We start from the raw sequence: 17,352 nt of genomic DNA, 5'->3' as shown, positions 1-17,352 counted from the left end.
CTTTAGGCAGCAGCATCGCCATTCCAAACAAAAGCTGAAAGACGAAAAGGTTGATATAACAGAGTTCTTGAGAGTAACCAAGAGATAAAAAAGAAAGAAGAAACAAACCAAGACTCTCGTAAAGAATCCTGTAATACACAGGAAGGAATTTGTAATCTGTTTTCCAAATATACTCAACAACAAAAGTTCCTGTGACACCAATATTTTAGTGTATTTTTCAAACAAGTAAAGTTTGGTTTTCAATATTATAGTACTTGTCTCGGATCAAGTCACAGAAACGCAACTGCTACAGAAAAGCATGCATTCCATGCAAAAGTTGACTTTTATGCAAGCCCCATGCATTTCACTACCCAAGAATGGGTATAAAAACATGTCCGTTAACGGGATTCCATATGCATTGTTTAGCATCGTGCTGACAATAATCACCCAGAAGAACAAGAAAATTACGCAATTATTCAACATTACGAAATGCCACGTCTGTCCGAAAATGAGTGTCTGCGAGCCATTAATATGCTTGAAGCAGGATCGAGTCAACGTGATGTTGCAAGACAATTTAACGTGCACAGAAACACCATTTGGCAACAGATGATGCAGTCAGAGACCATCCTCGGAGTGGCAGGCCAAGCGTAACCAACAATCGACAAGACAACTGGATTCGAACAACACACCTACGAAATCGATTCCAGTCAGCAACAGTGACTGCACGTCGTCGCCTCAGATGTGCATGGATTGTCGCAAGAAGACCAGCCAGACGTCCCACTTTGACAGGAAACCACTGTCAAGCACGTCTACAGTGGTGCAAACAGCGTCTACGCTGGGCGGCCATGCAGTGGCGACAAGTTCTATTCACTGACGAGTCTCGTTTTCACCTCAGCCACAGCGATGGTCGGATTCGAGTGTACCGACGTCGGGGTGAACGTTACGTCAATCATTGTATCATAGAAGACGATCGGTTCGGGGTCGGCAGCGTTATGGTATGGGGTGGGATTACAGCAAGACAGAGGACCCGTTTGATAGTGGTAGAGGGAAATCTCAATGGACAGCGCTACCGCGACGAGATCATCGACCCTGTTGGTCTACCGTTTTGCGTCGTCATTGCCCAGGCATTGCCTTTCAACAGGACAACGCCCGGCCTCATATTACTCGACTTGTTCAGTAATCTCTACAACAAAACAACGTGAATGTCATCCCCTGGCCGGCTCGCTCCCCTGATCTCTCACCAATCGAGCACATGTGGGATGAGATGGATCGGCGGCTTCGACGTTAACCACGAGTTCCACAGACACTCCAGGAACTTCGAAACATGCTCCAGCAGATATGGACAGATATCCCATAGGACTTTGTGCGACGCCTGGTCCATTCCATGAGACGAAGATGTGTTGCTTGCATCGTAACCAGAGGTGGACACACACGTTTTTTGATTTGTAAATTGACATTTTGGCATGTTCATGTTGTTTTTTTATGAAATCACGCATTTTCGCATTTGAACACGTACAGGAGTCTTTTATCTGTTGCAAACCGAAATTGTTTCGGATTCGGTAAAAAAAACCATAATTTTGCATTAAATCTTATTCAATGTCACAGAAACTTTTGTTGTTCAGTATATTTCACGAATTTGTCAATGCCAAATCATTATATATTATCAATTTTGACTCAGATTTTACTGATTATGTGAATATTCGCATGGAACAGATTGAAAATGTTTCGTGTAATGATCAAGGGACAATGGCGTTACTTCCACGTTGATTTGTCCTTTCACATCTCAAGAGTTATTGAAAACTATGAAACGTCTAAAACCGGAAAGTTGCCTGGTCCTGATGGCATAAATAATGAACATATCACATAATCTGGTAGATCTATTCTTCACCACCTTCTTATATTATATACACAAAGAAAAACGTCAAGCACACCCTATTAAGTAGTATAGGTAATTGGGGTTCTGCCGCAACTCCACTAGAGCCAGATTTATATACCTATACCACCACTACAGGGGGAACTTTTTATGCCAAAACGCTGATGCGATTTAACGATCGTCATGAGTCGTATTAAAGAAACATCAATATTAATTAATAATGAATAAAATTTACTATAGCCCATGAGGATATTGGAAAGGTTTTAGAGCAATACAAAAATTAGCCACTGCGGCTAAGGTATCTAAAGATGTGGCCAAGGATTGGTTAAAGAAACAAGCGATGTGGCAAATATACTTACCAGCACCGCCTTATATACCGAGGAAGAAGTTTGATATTTTACAACGAATGAAGTTAATCAGGCTGACCTCTTGTTTCTTCCCCATGATAAGGTAAGACGCAAAACGTATAACTACGCTTTAACCGTAGTGGATGTGGCTAGTTGCTACAAAGAGGCTAAGCCATTAACCTCAAAAGATTCAACAGCAGTAGCTAATGTGCTGAGTCGCATATATAAACGCGGACCACTAAAATGGCCTAAACTATTTCAAGTAGATCCCGGTCGTGAGTTTTGGGGATCAGTAACTAAACTGTTAACAAAGCAAAATGTCGAAATCAGGCGTGGTGAAAAAGAGGCCCACCGTAGTCAAGCTATCGTTGAAAGATTTAACCGGACATTAGCGGAATGTTTGTTTGGCTATCAGTATGGGATCGAAATGAAATCGGACGATTGAGATAAACCGAATGGGTGACACGTTTATCAGCTTTTGTATCAGTGCTGAATAATGAAGTAACGAGATTAATCGGGAAGAAACCATCCGATACGATTATAATGAAATCCATGACTTCCGAATCTTCAGCACCCAGGAGAGGCAAAGAACAAAAACTTCCAGATAGAGTAAGCGTAAGATATTTATACCAGCCCGGTGAACTCGAAGGAGGCCTACGTCGCACAACCGATCCGTTTTGTTCCCTTAACATATATAACATTAATCCGTTGGTTATGAAAGAAGGAGAGCCTATTCTTTATTATCATAAAGAGGGCATTTGTGCGAGAAGAGTTGCTCATAGTTCCCGTCGATACAGTATTACCACCATAACCATCAGCATAGGTAGTTACACCATCATTATCAATCCATCTCTTTGTATCTAATGGGGATAATGATGTCTTGTTCTTTCTTAATCCAAATATCCTCTGACTGTAACTTCTTAAAGAGTTCATCTCATGTTTGAACGTTCTACCCTTGAATAATGCTTCTTTATACTGTTCGTGTTTGATATGCTTTTTTACCCAATACTTCTTAACACCCTTAGCTTTTCTTATCTCTCCATTATCAGACTTTTTTATAGAATACATCTTAGGTCTTAATCCGACATACTCCGCTATAGGGGTCTCAGCGCATTCATCCTTCATCTTACCTCATACCTTTGTATTTACCATGCTGTGCAGTGGATTATCTTTAGGGTAATCGCTCGTGTCGTACATATCTATTTTTTCTGCCATATCTTTATACACGTCCTCGGTTTGTATTTCCATCAACAAAGAATTTGTGTCCGTATATAACACCTCGCATCTATCGCCGTATTGCTTCTTAAGTTCGTTGTAATAAAAGTCATACATTAGGTGTTTTGACAAGTCAAGAATACTCATACCAACGTACACCGGTCTGTTGAATTTTATATTACTCTTCTGCATGTGCAACCCGACTAAGTCGTTATCAAATATCTTACTTCTGTTAAAAGCCGGACTGGCTATTAGTTTCCTAAGTCTTTCTTCCTCATTAGACCTGACTAATTTAACATCAACACGCTTCCTTAGATTCTCCATAGTTTTACCAAATACTGAGTTATTCATGAGCTTATATAGGTTCTTTTCGAAATCGCTGGTAGCCATCTTTCTTAAACCTGTGTTCAGCCTTATATAGGGCTCCATCCAAGGGCTTTGATTAAACTTTAGAACTCTATGTATTTTCTTAAGTTTCATACCTAACGATAGATACAACTGGAGATTTCTGTAGTGAACTTTATATTTGGTCTTATCCATCAAATTTGGTACAAGTTTTTCTACGTTAGCTAACCTAGTATTACCCATCAATGAGTGTTGATATTCCGACATCCAATTTTTATTCACCATTAATCTATCGGGAGCTAGTGGATAACTGTTATGATCTTTATGTAACGAATTTTGATATTCCAAGTCAACTTCTAGTATGTACCCTTTATTCCCATTGATATTATGGATATCATTCACTTCGATATCATCGACCCACTCAAAACCACTCGTGGGTAAAGGTTGACTCATAGCCCATCCGTACAAATTGTTGGCGTCTAGATATAATATGTGCGTATCGGGTTTACTCGGATCATATCCTTCCACTAATTTGTTATTAGCCTTAGAATACCTTTCCGCTACCATCGATATACCCCGATATAATCCTTTCTCAATAAACAAGTGCATATCGTAATCTGTGAGTAGTTTTAGTTCTACGCCGGTCTTCTTCAACAATGCATCCCACGATAGTCCGGGACTGGAATAGTACCATGCCGGGTCCAAGCCGTATTGTTTTAAACATGTCTTTCTAAATATCTCGAATATATCGCCGAGTAACAGTACATCGGTTTTTAAGTACAGATCGTGATAATCACCTAAATTCTTACAACCTAATTTATCCCAGACCGTTAGAGCGTGTTCATAATCGGCAACGGTAATTTTAGATTCTGTTAAGTTACTATAGAATGATTCAAGAGGTGGTAATTTAGTTTCGTTGAATCTAGACCATTCATCCATATATTCGTAAGGATATACACCTTTTCTCAACAACAAATATTGCAAAGTCATCGGGATTGTTCGCATTAGCTAAGTTGTCCAGGGAAGATAACAGAAACTGTACGGAGTCTATGAATCTAAGCCCATTACTTTGCTTTATTCTGTCTTCGCCATCCTTGTCCGTATAATGTATAGTTTTAGTCAACGAGAATGATATATATTTTTCCATATTATTACGAATGCATGTTAAGCCTGCGTCGGTCTTTGAGATAGCTTGCATAATGAGATGTGAATCATATCTTCTAAGGTTATGAAACACAACGGGGATGGGTATTGCTTGAGAATTCTTTTTTAAGTTTCAAGTTACACTCGTTATGCGCGGCTCCCCGATAATTACCCGTGACGTGGCAATGATCTATTACGGAATCCCCATTCTGGGGTTTATTATAAACATGACAACTCGTTGACTTCTTATAGGCCCTCCAATCATCCCTCGTCATACACATTGGGTTCTTACGCGATAAAATTTCCCTGATTATTCGAACTTTCCCGCTGTATCGGGACCTCAGAAAATCACGGGCGGGTTTGTTTTCCAATCATACCTTACAACTATATATCCAAACCCACAAGGAATATGTTCTTGAGTTTTGTACGTAAAACTACTATCAGTATTGAGTTCAGTATTTTCTTTAGGTTTTATAAGTGTTTCGAAGTCGGCGTAAATTACGTACAGTACTGGCATTTGATTACAATAATGTTCAAATTTTAATATATTTTTCCCCTCTTTAGGCATATCAATCCTGATAGCAGTCTGTCCAACACCTCTACAGTCTTCTTTATGTGCTTCTAATAGATCTTGTCTGCTGTACCGATACAGGCATCTTTCGCAAAAAATATTTCTTTTCCTTATGATCGTATAATAGCCTGTTTAAACTCTTTATCCACGTATAATGATATTTTCCATCTTTTTCGATCAGAAATGAATTGATTCTGGGAATATGTTCTGGAGCGGAGCTTATCCTGTGTACAACAATTCCTTTAGAATGTCCGAAAACATTCATAGCTAAATTATTTTGCTTTTCCACCTTATCAATTTGTGATATTGGTGTAGGTTCGTCTATACCATCAAAGTTGAGTCCATCGTTTTGAGGATAGCTAGAAGGTCTATTTGCAATTTTAGTATCTACGCGAAACAATGCAGATCTTATCAGCCTTCCTCGCTAACGCACCCTTCCTACCAGCTGAGATTTTTCTGGGGTTCTTAGTAACTCTGTCTTGTGATTTCACAATTGATGGTATTTCCTCGTTCACTTGTTGTTGCGTCTCCACAATCTGTGGTGTCACTTGAGTCTCGATTATTATTAAGTGGGCGCGTATGTTTAAGTTGACAATACCTAGCCGTTATTAAAGCAGTGGTGAGTGGAGCTAAGAACATTCCGTATCTATTATAAAACTCACAGCTTACTGCGCTTATAGCGTGTTCGATGAATGGGTCTTTCTCGATTCGCATAAATACATGCGATGTTCTGCCGTGATAGGAAGAAACGTACTAGCTACGACTGTGTATAGTTGTAACATAGCCGAACCTATTGTTTTAGTCATGGTAGCTCCCAGTCTAGACTCGTAATGCGCGTACAGTTTTTTTTATTTCTTCATTGGTCATGTTATCAATTTTTTCGATGGTATAATTTTCCCCAAAATATTGGGAACATTTTCCACCGGCTACCAAAGCGGCGAGTCTTTCTCTATGTTTATCTGCCTGTTGATCTGGTTCTTTGAGCATTTGTTCGATGAGTTCGTCGCATTCCATAATGTAATACCTAAGGAGATATTTCAGTCTAACATAATGAAATATGGCATATCCAATACAGCCCAATACAGAATGAGGAAGCCACATTATTACATAATAACCGCTAATGTCCAATTTATCGTATTTTTGCCATATTTGCTTAATTTTGCTATATTTGCTATATTTTTGCTATAATTTGCTATAATATTGCTATATTTTTGCTATTTTTGCTATAATTTTGCTATTTTTGCTATAATTTTGCTATTTTTGCTATATTCTTTTGCTTAGCAGTTGCTATTTTTGCTATATTTTTGCTTAGCAGTTGCTATTTTTGCTATATTTTTGCTTAGCAGTTGCTATAATTTTGCTTTTTTTGCTATAATTTTGCTTTAAGTTTGCTAAGCAGTTGCTATATTTGCTATATTTTTGCTAAGCAATTGCATAAGCAGCTGGTTGATAGGTTTTTAATACGAGTTTACAATGCTTCGTTGAAGCTAACAGTTTTCTGACTTTATCTTGTTCGAGCTTGGTATAAATAACATCATTTTCGCGTAGACATTTCTCGAATAAATCTCGGTCTTTGCAATGAAACAAGGCAACCCATTTGGTCTGCTCTCTCAGATCTTTCAGGACAGAGTTGTATTTTTGAGTAAGTACCCAAACGCTATGCTGAGTATGTCGACCGGAGAATGCTAAATACGAAAGAATATCTTTCTTTTTGGTTAGTTCTTTACTCGCACTGCTGTCGTCTATTATGAAAAGGGTTGATTCTCCTTCGTATTTTTCGTGACATACTAGTAAACAGTCTTGCTGTTATATTGAAATTATGTAACCTTATGTCTAATATAAAAATGGAGGATATTAATCTATATAACTGTGCAATTATATGCTTGTAAACGCTTTTTGGGTTTAAAATTATCCGCATCAAACAACGCTGTATTGGGCGAGTGTGGCAGATACCCTATTCGTGTATATGCTTTGATCAGATGTCTGAAATATTGGCTGAACATACTAAAGATGCCAGACTTCCGTTTACCAAGAAAGTGCTACAATATGTTGTACCTGTATAATGAACATGGTCGTGTCAATTGGGTAACTAAATTAAGGAATTGTCTTTGTAAACTTGGGTTCGGAGATGTACGGAGGTTCCAAATGTATGGAAACCAAAAGGTGTTTCTAAATATGTTTAAACAACGTTTGAAAGACAATTTTCAGCAGATCTGGCATAGCGAACTTCTTGCAAGTTCAAAAATGGCATTTTATGCTTGTTTTAAAACTTATGTTAAATGTGAACCTTATTTGTCATTCTTAAATTCGCAAAATATGAGAACAACCCTTACGAGATTCAGACTGAGTTGTCATACTTTGGAAATTAAAAATGGACGTCATTATAAAATCCCAGGAAATTTAAGAAAATGCAAACTTTGTAAATTAGACTGTGTTGAAACCGAGTACCACTTCCTGCTTATTTGTCCATCGTTTGTCAAGTTACGGCAACTATATCTCAAAGCAAAGTTCTATTGTCATCCTAACATTCATAATTTTAATATGCTTCTGTCATCACCAGATACATATATTATTACAAATCTAGCAACATATCTATATTATGCAAATGAAGTAAGAAATGCGAAACTTAAAGCTTAAAACCTGTCTGTACTCACCTTTTGTACACAAAGGCCTGTGGCCTATATGTATTGGAAATAAAATGATGAAACCAGCTTTACGAATCTTAACGATGACCTTTTGAAACCAGCCGTTAATGATTATTGCGATACACCCATCTGTATTGTATACACCCATCTATAATACATGGAAGTCTATACAACTGTATACACCCATCTATAATACATGGAAGTCTATACAACTGTTTACACCCATCTATAATACATGGAAGTCTATACAACTGTTTACACCCATCTATAATACATGGAAGTCTATACAACTGTTTACACCCATCTATAATACATGGAAGTCTATACAACTGTTTACACCCATCTATAATACATGGAAGTCTATACAACTGTATACATCCATCTATAATACATGGAAGTCTATACAACTGTATACACCCATCTATAATACATGGAAGTCTATACAACTGTATACACCGGTCTATAATACATGGAAGTCTATACAACTGTATACACCCATCTATAATACATGGAAGTCTATACAACTGTATACGCCGATCTATAATACATGGAAGTCTATGCAACTGTATACATCCATCTATAATACATGGAAGTCTATACAACTGTATACACCCATCTAAAATACATGGAAGTCTATACAACTGTATACACCGATCTATAATACATGGAAGTCTATGCAACTGTATACATCCATCTATAATACATGGAAGTCTATACAACTGTATACACCCATCTAAAATACATGGAAGTGTATACAACTGTATACGCCGATCTGTAATACATACAAGTCTATACAACTGTATACACCCATCTATAATACATGGAAGTCTATACAACTGTATACACCCATCTAAAATACATGGAAGTCTATACAACTGTATACACCGATCTGTAATACATGGAAGTCTATACAACTGTATACACCGATCTGTAATACATACAAGTCTAATCTGTTTATTCAGTACATGAGTTGACCAGCGGCCCATAGTACAATTCGGTTCACCAGACATGTATAAAAATACAACTGTGTACACCTAAATACACAACAGCAAGGCATTCATAGATAAAGAATATTACTTCTGCAAAAATGAATTCCTTAACTTAAAAGCGCGGTCAATATAACAAGCCAGACTTCTAATTGTTGACTGATGCAGAGACGACATAAGTATATAAAATTGTTCTATTGATGGATTTACATAATATTTTTGAGGAATATATGTCACTCGGAGAGCATAATATTTTTCACAAACCAATACAAAATGGTATTCAGACTCAACATAGCCTGTTTTACAAACCATACATAACCTTCGCTGTCTTGGGATACCAAAATATCTCCCGGTTTCTATGTGGAGCGAGTGGGAGCTAGCTCTAAAACGTGCCAGTGCAACGCGAAACTTATTGATTGTAATAGCCGATAAATAAAATTCCCTGCTAAACCTAAATTTATAACAAAGATATGATGAATACTTGGGGCTATTGGTCAAAGCAAAATGCCAATCTTGTTCATAAGAGCATTTTAATCTTTGTATAAACTCATCAATAAATGAAATAGAAATAACAAGATGCTGATTTTCCCATACGTAGCCAAAGCCATAGGCGTACAAAAGTAATTTAACTCTAGAGGCCCAATTAGTCTTACCTGCTATGGCCTGCTGCACAAGCATATTGTAACTTTTTCGTGGATAACGCGAATCGGGCATCTTTAGAATCTTACACCAATAATTCAAGCATCTTTTGAAAGCATAGATATACAAAGGGTATCTCCCACACTCTCCACGCACAACATGATTGGAAGTTGCTGACTTAACTCCTAAAATACGTTTACAAGCAAGTGTATGAACAACTTCAATCTCCTCGCAAAACGATAAAGATAAACCCCAAACATCTGCACCGTAAAGAAGTACTGGCACAACTTTAGCATCAAAAATTTTAAAGAAAATATTCATAGGAGTAGGTTTAATTAGCTGTAGGGACTTCAAAAGCTTAAACAAAACCTTTTTAGCTTGATTAACAACATTAGATATATGTGCACTCCAAGATAGATTTCGAAAAAATAATACACCAAGGTATTTATATGTAGTTACACATTCCAACAATTTTCCATCGTAAACCCATTTTTCATATTTTGAAAGAACACTCCCATTTTTAAAAACTACTACTTTAGTTTTATCAATATTGACTGTTAATGAATAATCTTTACAATAACATTCTAACACATTGATTCTTTTCTGGAGACCATAAACAGTATCTGCTATGAGAATGACATCATCTGCGAAAAGTAATAAAAACAATTGAACTACATCTGGATGAAATTGGATACCATGTGCGCAACTGGATTCAATATCTATGGCAAGATCATTTATGAACAAGGCAAACAAAATGGGACTAAGGACACATCCTTGACGAACTCCCTTACTGCAGCTAAACATATCAGAAAATGAGTTATTGTATTTAACCAATGCCAAAACTTGTTTATAAATTGACTGTATACAACAGAACATTTTCGGAGAAATACCATTTTTGTATAGTACCATACGCAATTTGGATCTATCTATGGAGTCAAAGGCTTTGGCAAAATCAACAAACAAGGCATAAATCACACCACCGATCTGTAATACATACAAGTCTATACAACTGTATACACCCATCTATAATGCATGGAAGTCTATACAACTGTATACACCCATGTATAATACATGGAAGTCTATACAACTGTATACACCGGTCTACAATACATGGAAGTCTATACAACTGTAAACACCCATCTATAATACATGGAAGTCTATACAACTGTTTACACCCATCTATAATACATGGAAGTCTATACAACTGTAAACACACATCTATAATGCATGGAAGTCTATACAACTGTAAACACCCATCTATAATACATGAAGTCTATACAACTCTATACACCCATCTATAATACATATAACTCTATACAACTGTAAACACCCATCTATAATACTTGGAAGGCTATACAACTGTATACACCCATCTATAATACATGGAAGTCTATACAACTGTATACACCCATCTATAATACATGGAAGTCTATACAACTGTATACACAGGTCTTTAATAAATGGAAGTCTATACAACTGTTTACACCCATCTATAGTACATGGAAGTCTATACAACTGTATACATCCATCTATAATACATGGAAGTCTATACAACTGTATACACCCATCTATAATACATGGAAGTCTATACAACTGTTTACACCCATCTATAATACATGGAAGTCTATACAACTGTATACATCCATCTATAATACATGGAAGTCTATACAACTGTATACACCCATCTATAATACATGGAAGTCTATACAACTGTATACACCCATCTATAATACATGGAAGTCTATACAACTGTTTACACCCATCTATAATACATGGAAGTCTATACAACTGTATACACAGGTCTATAATACATGGAAGTCTATACAACTGTATACACCCATCTATAATACATGGAAGTCTATACAACTGTTTACACCCATCTATAATACATGGAAGTCTATACAACTGTATACACCCATCTATAATACATGGAAGTCTATACAACTGTATACACCCATCTATAATACATGGAAGTCTATACAACTGTTTACACCCATCTATAATACATGGAAGTCTATACAACTGTATACACCAATCTATAATACATGGAAGTCTATACAACTGTTTACACCCATCTATAATACATGGAAGTCTATACAACTGTACACACCGGTCTACAATACATGGAAGTCTATACAACTGTTTACACCCATCTATAATACATGGATGTCAATAAAACTGTATACACCCATCTATAATACATGGAAGTCTATACAACTGTAAACACCCATCTATAATGCATGGAAGTCTATACAACTGTTTACACCCATCTATAATACATGGAAGTTTATACAACTGTATACACCCATCTATAATACATGGAAGTCTATACAACTCTATACACCCATCTATAATACATGGAAGTCTATACAACTGTATACACCCATCTATAATACTTGGAAGTCTATACAACTGTAAACACCCATCTATAATACATGGAAGTCTATACAACTGTTTACACCCATCTATAATACATGGAAGTTTATACAACTGTATACACCCATCTATAATACATGGAAGTCTATACAACTGTATACATCCATCTATAATACATGGAAGTCTATACAACTGTATACACCCATCTATAATACATGGAAGTCTATACAACTGTATACACCGGTCTATAATACATGTAAGTCTATACAACTGTATACACCCATCTATAATACATGGAAGTCTATACAACTGTATACACCCATCTATAATACATAGAAGTCTATAAAACTGTATACACCGGTCTATAATACATGGACGTCTATACAACTGTATACACCCATCTATAATACATGGAAGTCTATACAACTGTATACATCCATCTATAATACATGGAAGTCTATACAACTGTATACACCCATCTATAATACATGGAAGTCTATACAACTGTATACACCCATCTATAATACATGGAAGTCTATACAACTGTTTACACCCATCTATAATACATGGAAGTCTATACAACTGTATACACAGGTCTATAATACATGGAAGTCTATACAACTGTATACACCCATCTATAATACATGGAAGTCTATACAACTGTTTACACCCATCTATAATACATGGAAGTCTATACAACTGTATACACCCATCTATAATACATGGAAGTCTATACAACTGTATACACCCATCTATAATACATGGAAGTCTATACAACTGTTTACACCCATCTATAATACATGGAAGTCTATACAACTGTATACACCAATCTATAATACATGGAAGTCTATACAACTGTTTACACCCATCTATAATACATGGAAGTCTATACAACTGTACACACCGGTCTACAATACATGGAAGTCTATACAACTGTTTACACCCATCTATAATACATGGATGTCAATAAAACTGTATACACCCATCTATAATACATGGAAGTCTATACAACTGTAAACACCCATCTATAATGCATGGAAGTCTATACAACTGTTTACACCCATCTATAATACATGGAAGTTTATACAACTGTATACACCCATCTATAATACATGGAAGTCTATACAACTCTATACACCCATCTATAATACATGGAAGTCTATACAACTGTATACACCCATCTATAATACTTGGAAGTCTATACAACTGTAAACACCCATCTATAATACATGGAAGTCTATACAACTGTTTACACCCATCTATAATACATGGAAGTTTATACAACTGTATACACCCATCTATAATACATGGAAGTCTATACAACTGTATACATCCATCTATAATACATGGAAGTCTATACAACTGTATACACCCATCTATAATACATGGAAGTCTATACAACTGTATACACCGGTCTATAATACATGTAAGTCTATACAACTGTATACACCCATCTATAATACATGGAAGTCTATACAACTGTATACACCCATCTATAATACATGGAAGTCTATAAAACTGTATACACCGGTCTATAATACATGGACGTCTATACAACTGTATACACCCATCTATAATACATGGAAGTCTATACAACTGTATACACCGGTCTACGATACATGGAAGTCTATACAACTGTTTACACCCATATATATAACCCACGTTTTGTTGTGTTTACCTATCATCTGGTACCGCCTGTTGTTTCAGTCTTCTTTTGTCTCACGTTTCACTAATTTTCAACGGTCTTATAGTTACACATGTCGCCTGTCAAATGTATTCATGTATCAAAGAAAATAATACCATAAAGTGCAAACGGTTCCTTTTGAAGTGACCATTATTTAAAGATAAATTAAAATAAAACATATAAAGTCTCATGTAGCGAAAGGTATGTGTACGTGCATAAACTTTATTTTGTAGTCAACTGAAGATGAACACCTCTACCTTATAGTGCATATTGTTCGGAAATGTCTCGCTTAATGTGCACGTTCATAATGTCGACATCAAATTCATTACCACACGGTACTGTAAAAACGGATCTTTTATACATATATATACGGCTACATGGGCTAAATAAAAACAATTCACCTCTGGCTTGAAGGCAAGGATCACGGTAAACATATTCATATTTGTGTATTTAAACATGTTTTTTGAAAGGGAGATACAAATATTTAGTTGTCTAACTAATTATAACTAGTGTTTCCAGAATAAAATATTTTTTAAACCACATTAGCTACCGCTTGCTGAAATGTGTGGCCTGGTCAATACCAAATGACAAATCGTCGAGTTCCATACAGTAAACTACGGATATAACGAACTCAAAGGAAGCTCTAATTCGTTCGTTATAACCGTAATTTGAAATAAGAATGTATACAGTATATATACAGCTAATTGTCTGCCTGTGCTCGTTGTAAATATAGTTAACTGTATGACTCGTGTTGTAGACAAGCATTGTTGTAGAAATGCCAAATATTGGCGAAGCCGTTGGCTCTTAGAATTATTGTCTGCAATATGGGTCTTATCCAACGTGCATAATGTAGCTACCTGTAGAACGTACTAACGGAGAGTATTGGTAACTGGAACGATCTGCACACGAAGTAGACATTTGGGATTCCCGTTATGCTCCACTTGTTTCATAATAAATGTTTTATTATATGTTTGCCTTTGTTTGTTTCAAGGGAACATACTCTTTTACACCATACAGAAAACTACGTTTATAACGTACACGCTTATAACGAGCTGACGGATATAACGAACTGTCATTTTTGGTCCGCCAAAATCGTCTTATACCTGTATCATTATCAGATATTGTGACGCAAAAATCAGGTAAGGTGACTGTGAAGATACCAACAATGGACTTATGTGAGTGAATCATGAAGAGTGAGTGAGTGAGTTTGGTTTTACGCCGCTTTTAGCAATATTCCAACAATATCACGGAGGGGACACCAGAAATGGGCTTCATACATTGTACCCATGTCGGGATTCGAACCCGGGTCTTCGGCGTGACGAGCGAACGCTTTAACCACTAGGCTACCCGACCGCCTCGAATCATGAAGATGATAAAGGGTTTATAATAGTGTAGCGCTATGAGCATCCACTTAATGAAAGGAGGGGGCACGGGTGGCCCAGTCGTCTAAGGCGCCGCGATTCGCTGTGCAGAGTTGCGTCCCTTGGGCACGCCAGAAACCTATGATTGTGGGTTCGAATCCCGGTTCGCCCCGATTATGTTTCTAGGTTTGTCAGCACCATACCCGTGCTCGTGGGTTTCACCGAAGTGGTAAACGTCTGAGACCTGCATCACTTCGGGCTTTCCTCCCACATTAAGCTGACACGCTGTGATATAACTGGAATACTGTTAAAAGCGGCGTTAAACCGAACTCACTCACTCACTAATGAATGGAATCTATTATAAATGTGTTCTTCAAGCAACACGCACACCCCACGTCACCAAACACATACGATTGCAATAAATCCATAAATCTTTGAATAAACATATCAGAACATACACTCAAACATGGACAATTGAAATAGTAAGGGGGTGATTTGAGACCAGAGGTTTGGGCCAACGAGGCTGGAGTGCTCTGACCCGAGGGGAAGTGATTTCAGCCTAAGCCAACGTCACTCTGGGACAAAAACCTGACCCGGACTCGATCACCTGTGTCTAAAGACCGGCCTGACAAGATCGCCGGTATCTAAAACCCGGCCGTTCCAGATCACATCAAATGTGTCTAAAACATGACTCGGACTCAATCACCTGTGTCTAAAACCCGACTTGACTCGATAACCTGTGTCTAAAACCCGACTGGACTCGATCAACTGTGTATAAATCATGACCCGGACTCAATCACCTGTGTCTAAAACCCGACTTGACTCGATAACCTGTGTCTAAAACCCGACTGGACTCGATCAACTGTGTATAAAACATGACCCGGACTCCAGTATCTGTGTCTAAAACCCGGCTGGACTCGATCACCTGTGTCTAAAACATGACCCTGAGTCGATCACCTGTGTCTAAAACATGACCCTGACTCGATCATCTGTGTCTAAAACCCGACCCGGGCTTGATCACCTGTGTCTAAATCATGACCCGGACTTGATAACCTGTGTCTAAAACCCGACTTGACTCGATCACCTGTGTCTAAAACTTGACCTGGACACGATCACCTGTGTCTAAAACATGACCCTGACTCGATCATCTATATCTAAATCATGACCCGGACTCGATCACCTGTGTCTAAAACCCGACTTGACTCGATAACCTGTGTCTAAAACCCGACTGGACTCGATCACCTGTGTCTAAAACATGACCCGGACTCGATCACCTGTGTCTAAATCATGACCCGGACACGATCATCTTTGTCTAAATCAGGATCCGGACTCGATCAGCTGTGTCTAAAACCCGACTGGACTCGATCACCTGTGTCTAAAACATGACCCGGACTCGATCACCTGTGTCTAAATCATGACCCGGACACGATCATCTTTGTCTAAATCAGGATCCGGACTCGATCAGCTGTGTCTAAAACATGACCCGGACTCGATCACCTGTGTCTTAAACTTGTCCCGGAATAGATTATATGTGTCTAAAACCGGGCCGGACTCGATCACCTGTGTCTAAATCATACCCGGACTCGATCATCTGTGTCTAAAACTTGACCCGGGGCTTGATCACCTGTGTCTAAATCATGACCCGGACTTGATCACATGTGTCTAAAACCCGACTTGACTCGATCACCTGTGTCTAAAACATGACCCGGACTCCAGTATCTGTAGCTAAAGCACGACCAGGACTCGAATGCCCGATTTGAACGGTAATATGTAATTTTTGGCACCAGCTGAGTTAAAATGCACCAGGCACTTCCCGTTTGTTCTTCAATATCTGCAACACGCGTTGGACAAGTAATGGTGGGAGATATCGCCCTCTAACGCGGGACCAGCACCTATCTGATCTAGAGGCCTAATAAACAAGTCCTGCAGGACACACATTCTGTCTTAGCCTTCACTGGAGTGTTACGAGGTATTAGTCAGTGGGTCTCAGCAAGCTTTTTATCACATCATCAGTTGGACGTTTGTTTTTTTATCACCGTATCCAGCGGCATATCGCGTCAATGAAATAGAAAAATTTCTCACTTACCGACATAAGAACAAGTATTGGGCAACGGTCGGGTACTGGTGTAGTTCTCATCACGTCATCTGTAAGTATATACCCTTAAATGCTGGAAACAAATGCAAAACA

At 37.8% G+C, this 17,352-nt stretch overlaps 1 protein-coding gene across 1 annotated transcript; it reads right to left on the bottom strand.

Annotated features, from left to right (window-relative positions):
- Positions 1-9,118: 9,118 nt before the first annotated feature.
- Positions 9,119-10,652, bottom strand: LOC139472813 (uncharacterized). The gene has a single exon (XM_071255294.1). It carries the CDS (start codon positions 10,650-10,652, stop codon positions 9,192-9,194), a length of 1,461 nt encoding a protein of 486 aa, XP_071111395.1. The 3' UTR covers positions 9,119-9,191.
- Positions 10,653-17,352: the final 6,700 nt, after the last annotated feature.

Source organism: Haliotis cracherodii, unplaced genomic scaffold (genome assembly GCF_022045235.1).
Source record: "Haliotis cracherodii isolate W230 unplaced genomic scaffold, xgHalCrac1.p SCAF_25, whole genome shotgun sequence".
Taxonomy (NCBI): Eukaryota; Metazoa; Mollusca; class Gastropoda; order Lepetellida; family Haliotidae; genus Haliotis; species Haliotis cracherodii.
This window is presented reverse-complemented; position numbering and strand designations above follow the sequence as displayed.

What these genes read in the sequence shown, in the direction of transcription:
- LOC139472813 (XM_071255294.1), bottom strand. Translation starts at nt 10,652, where the DNA reads ATGGTACTATACAAAAATGGTATTTCTCCGAAAATGTTCTGTTGTATA.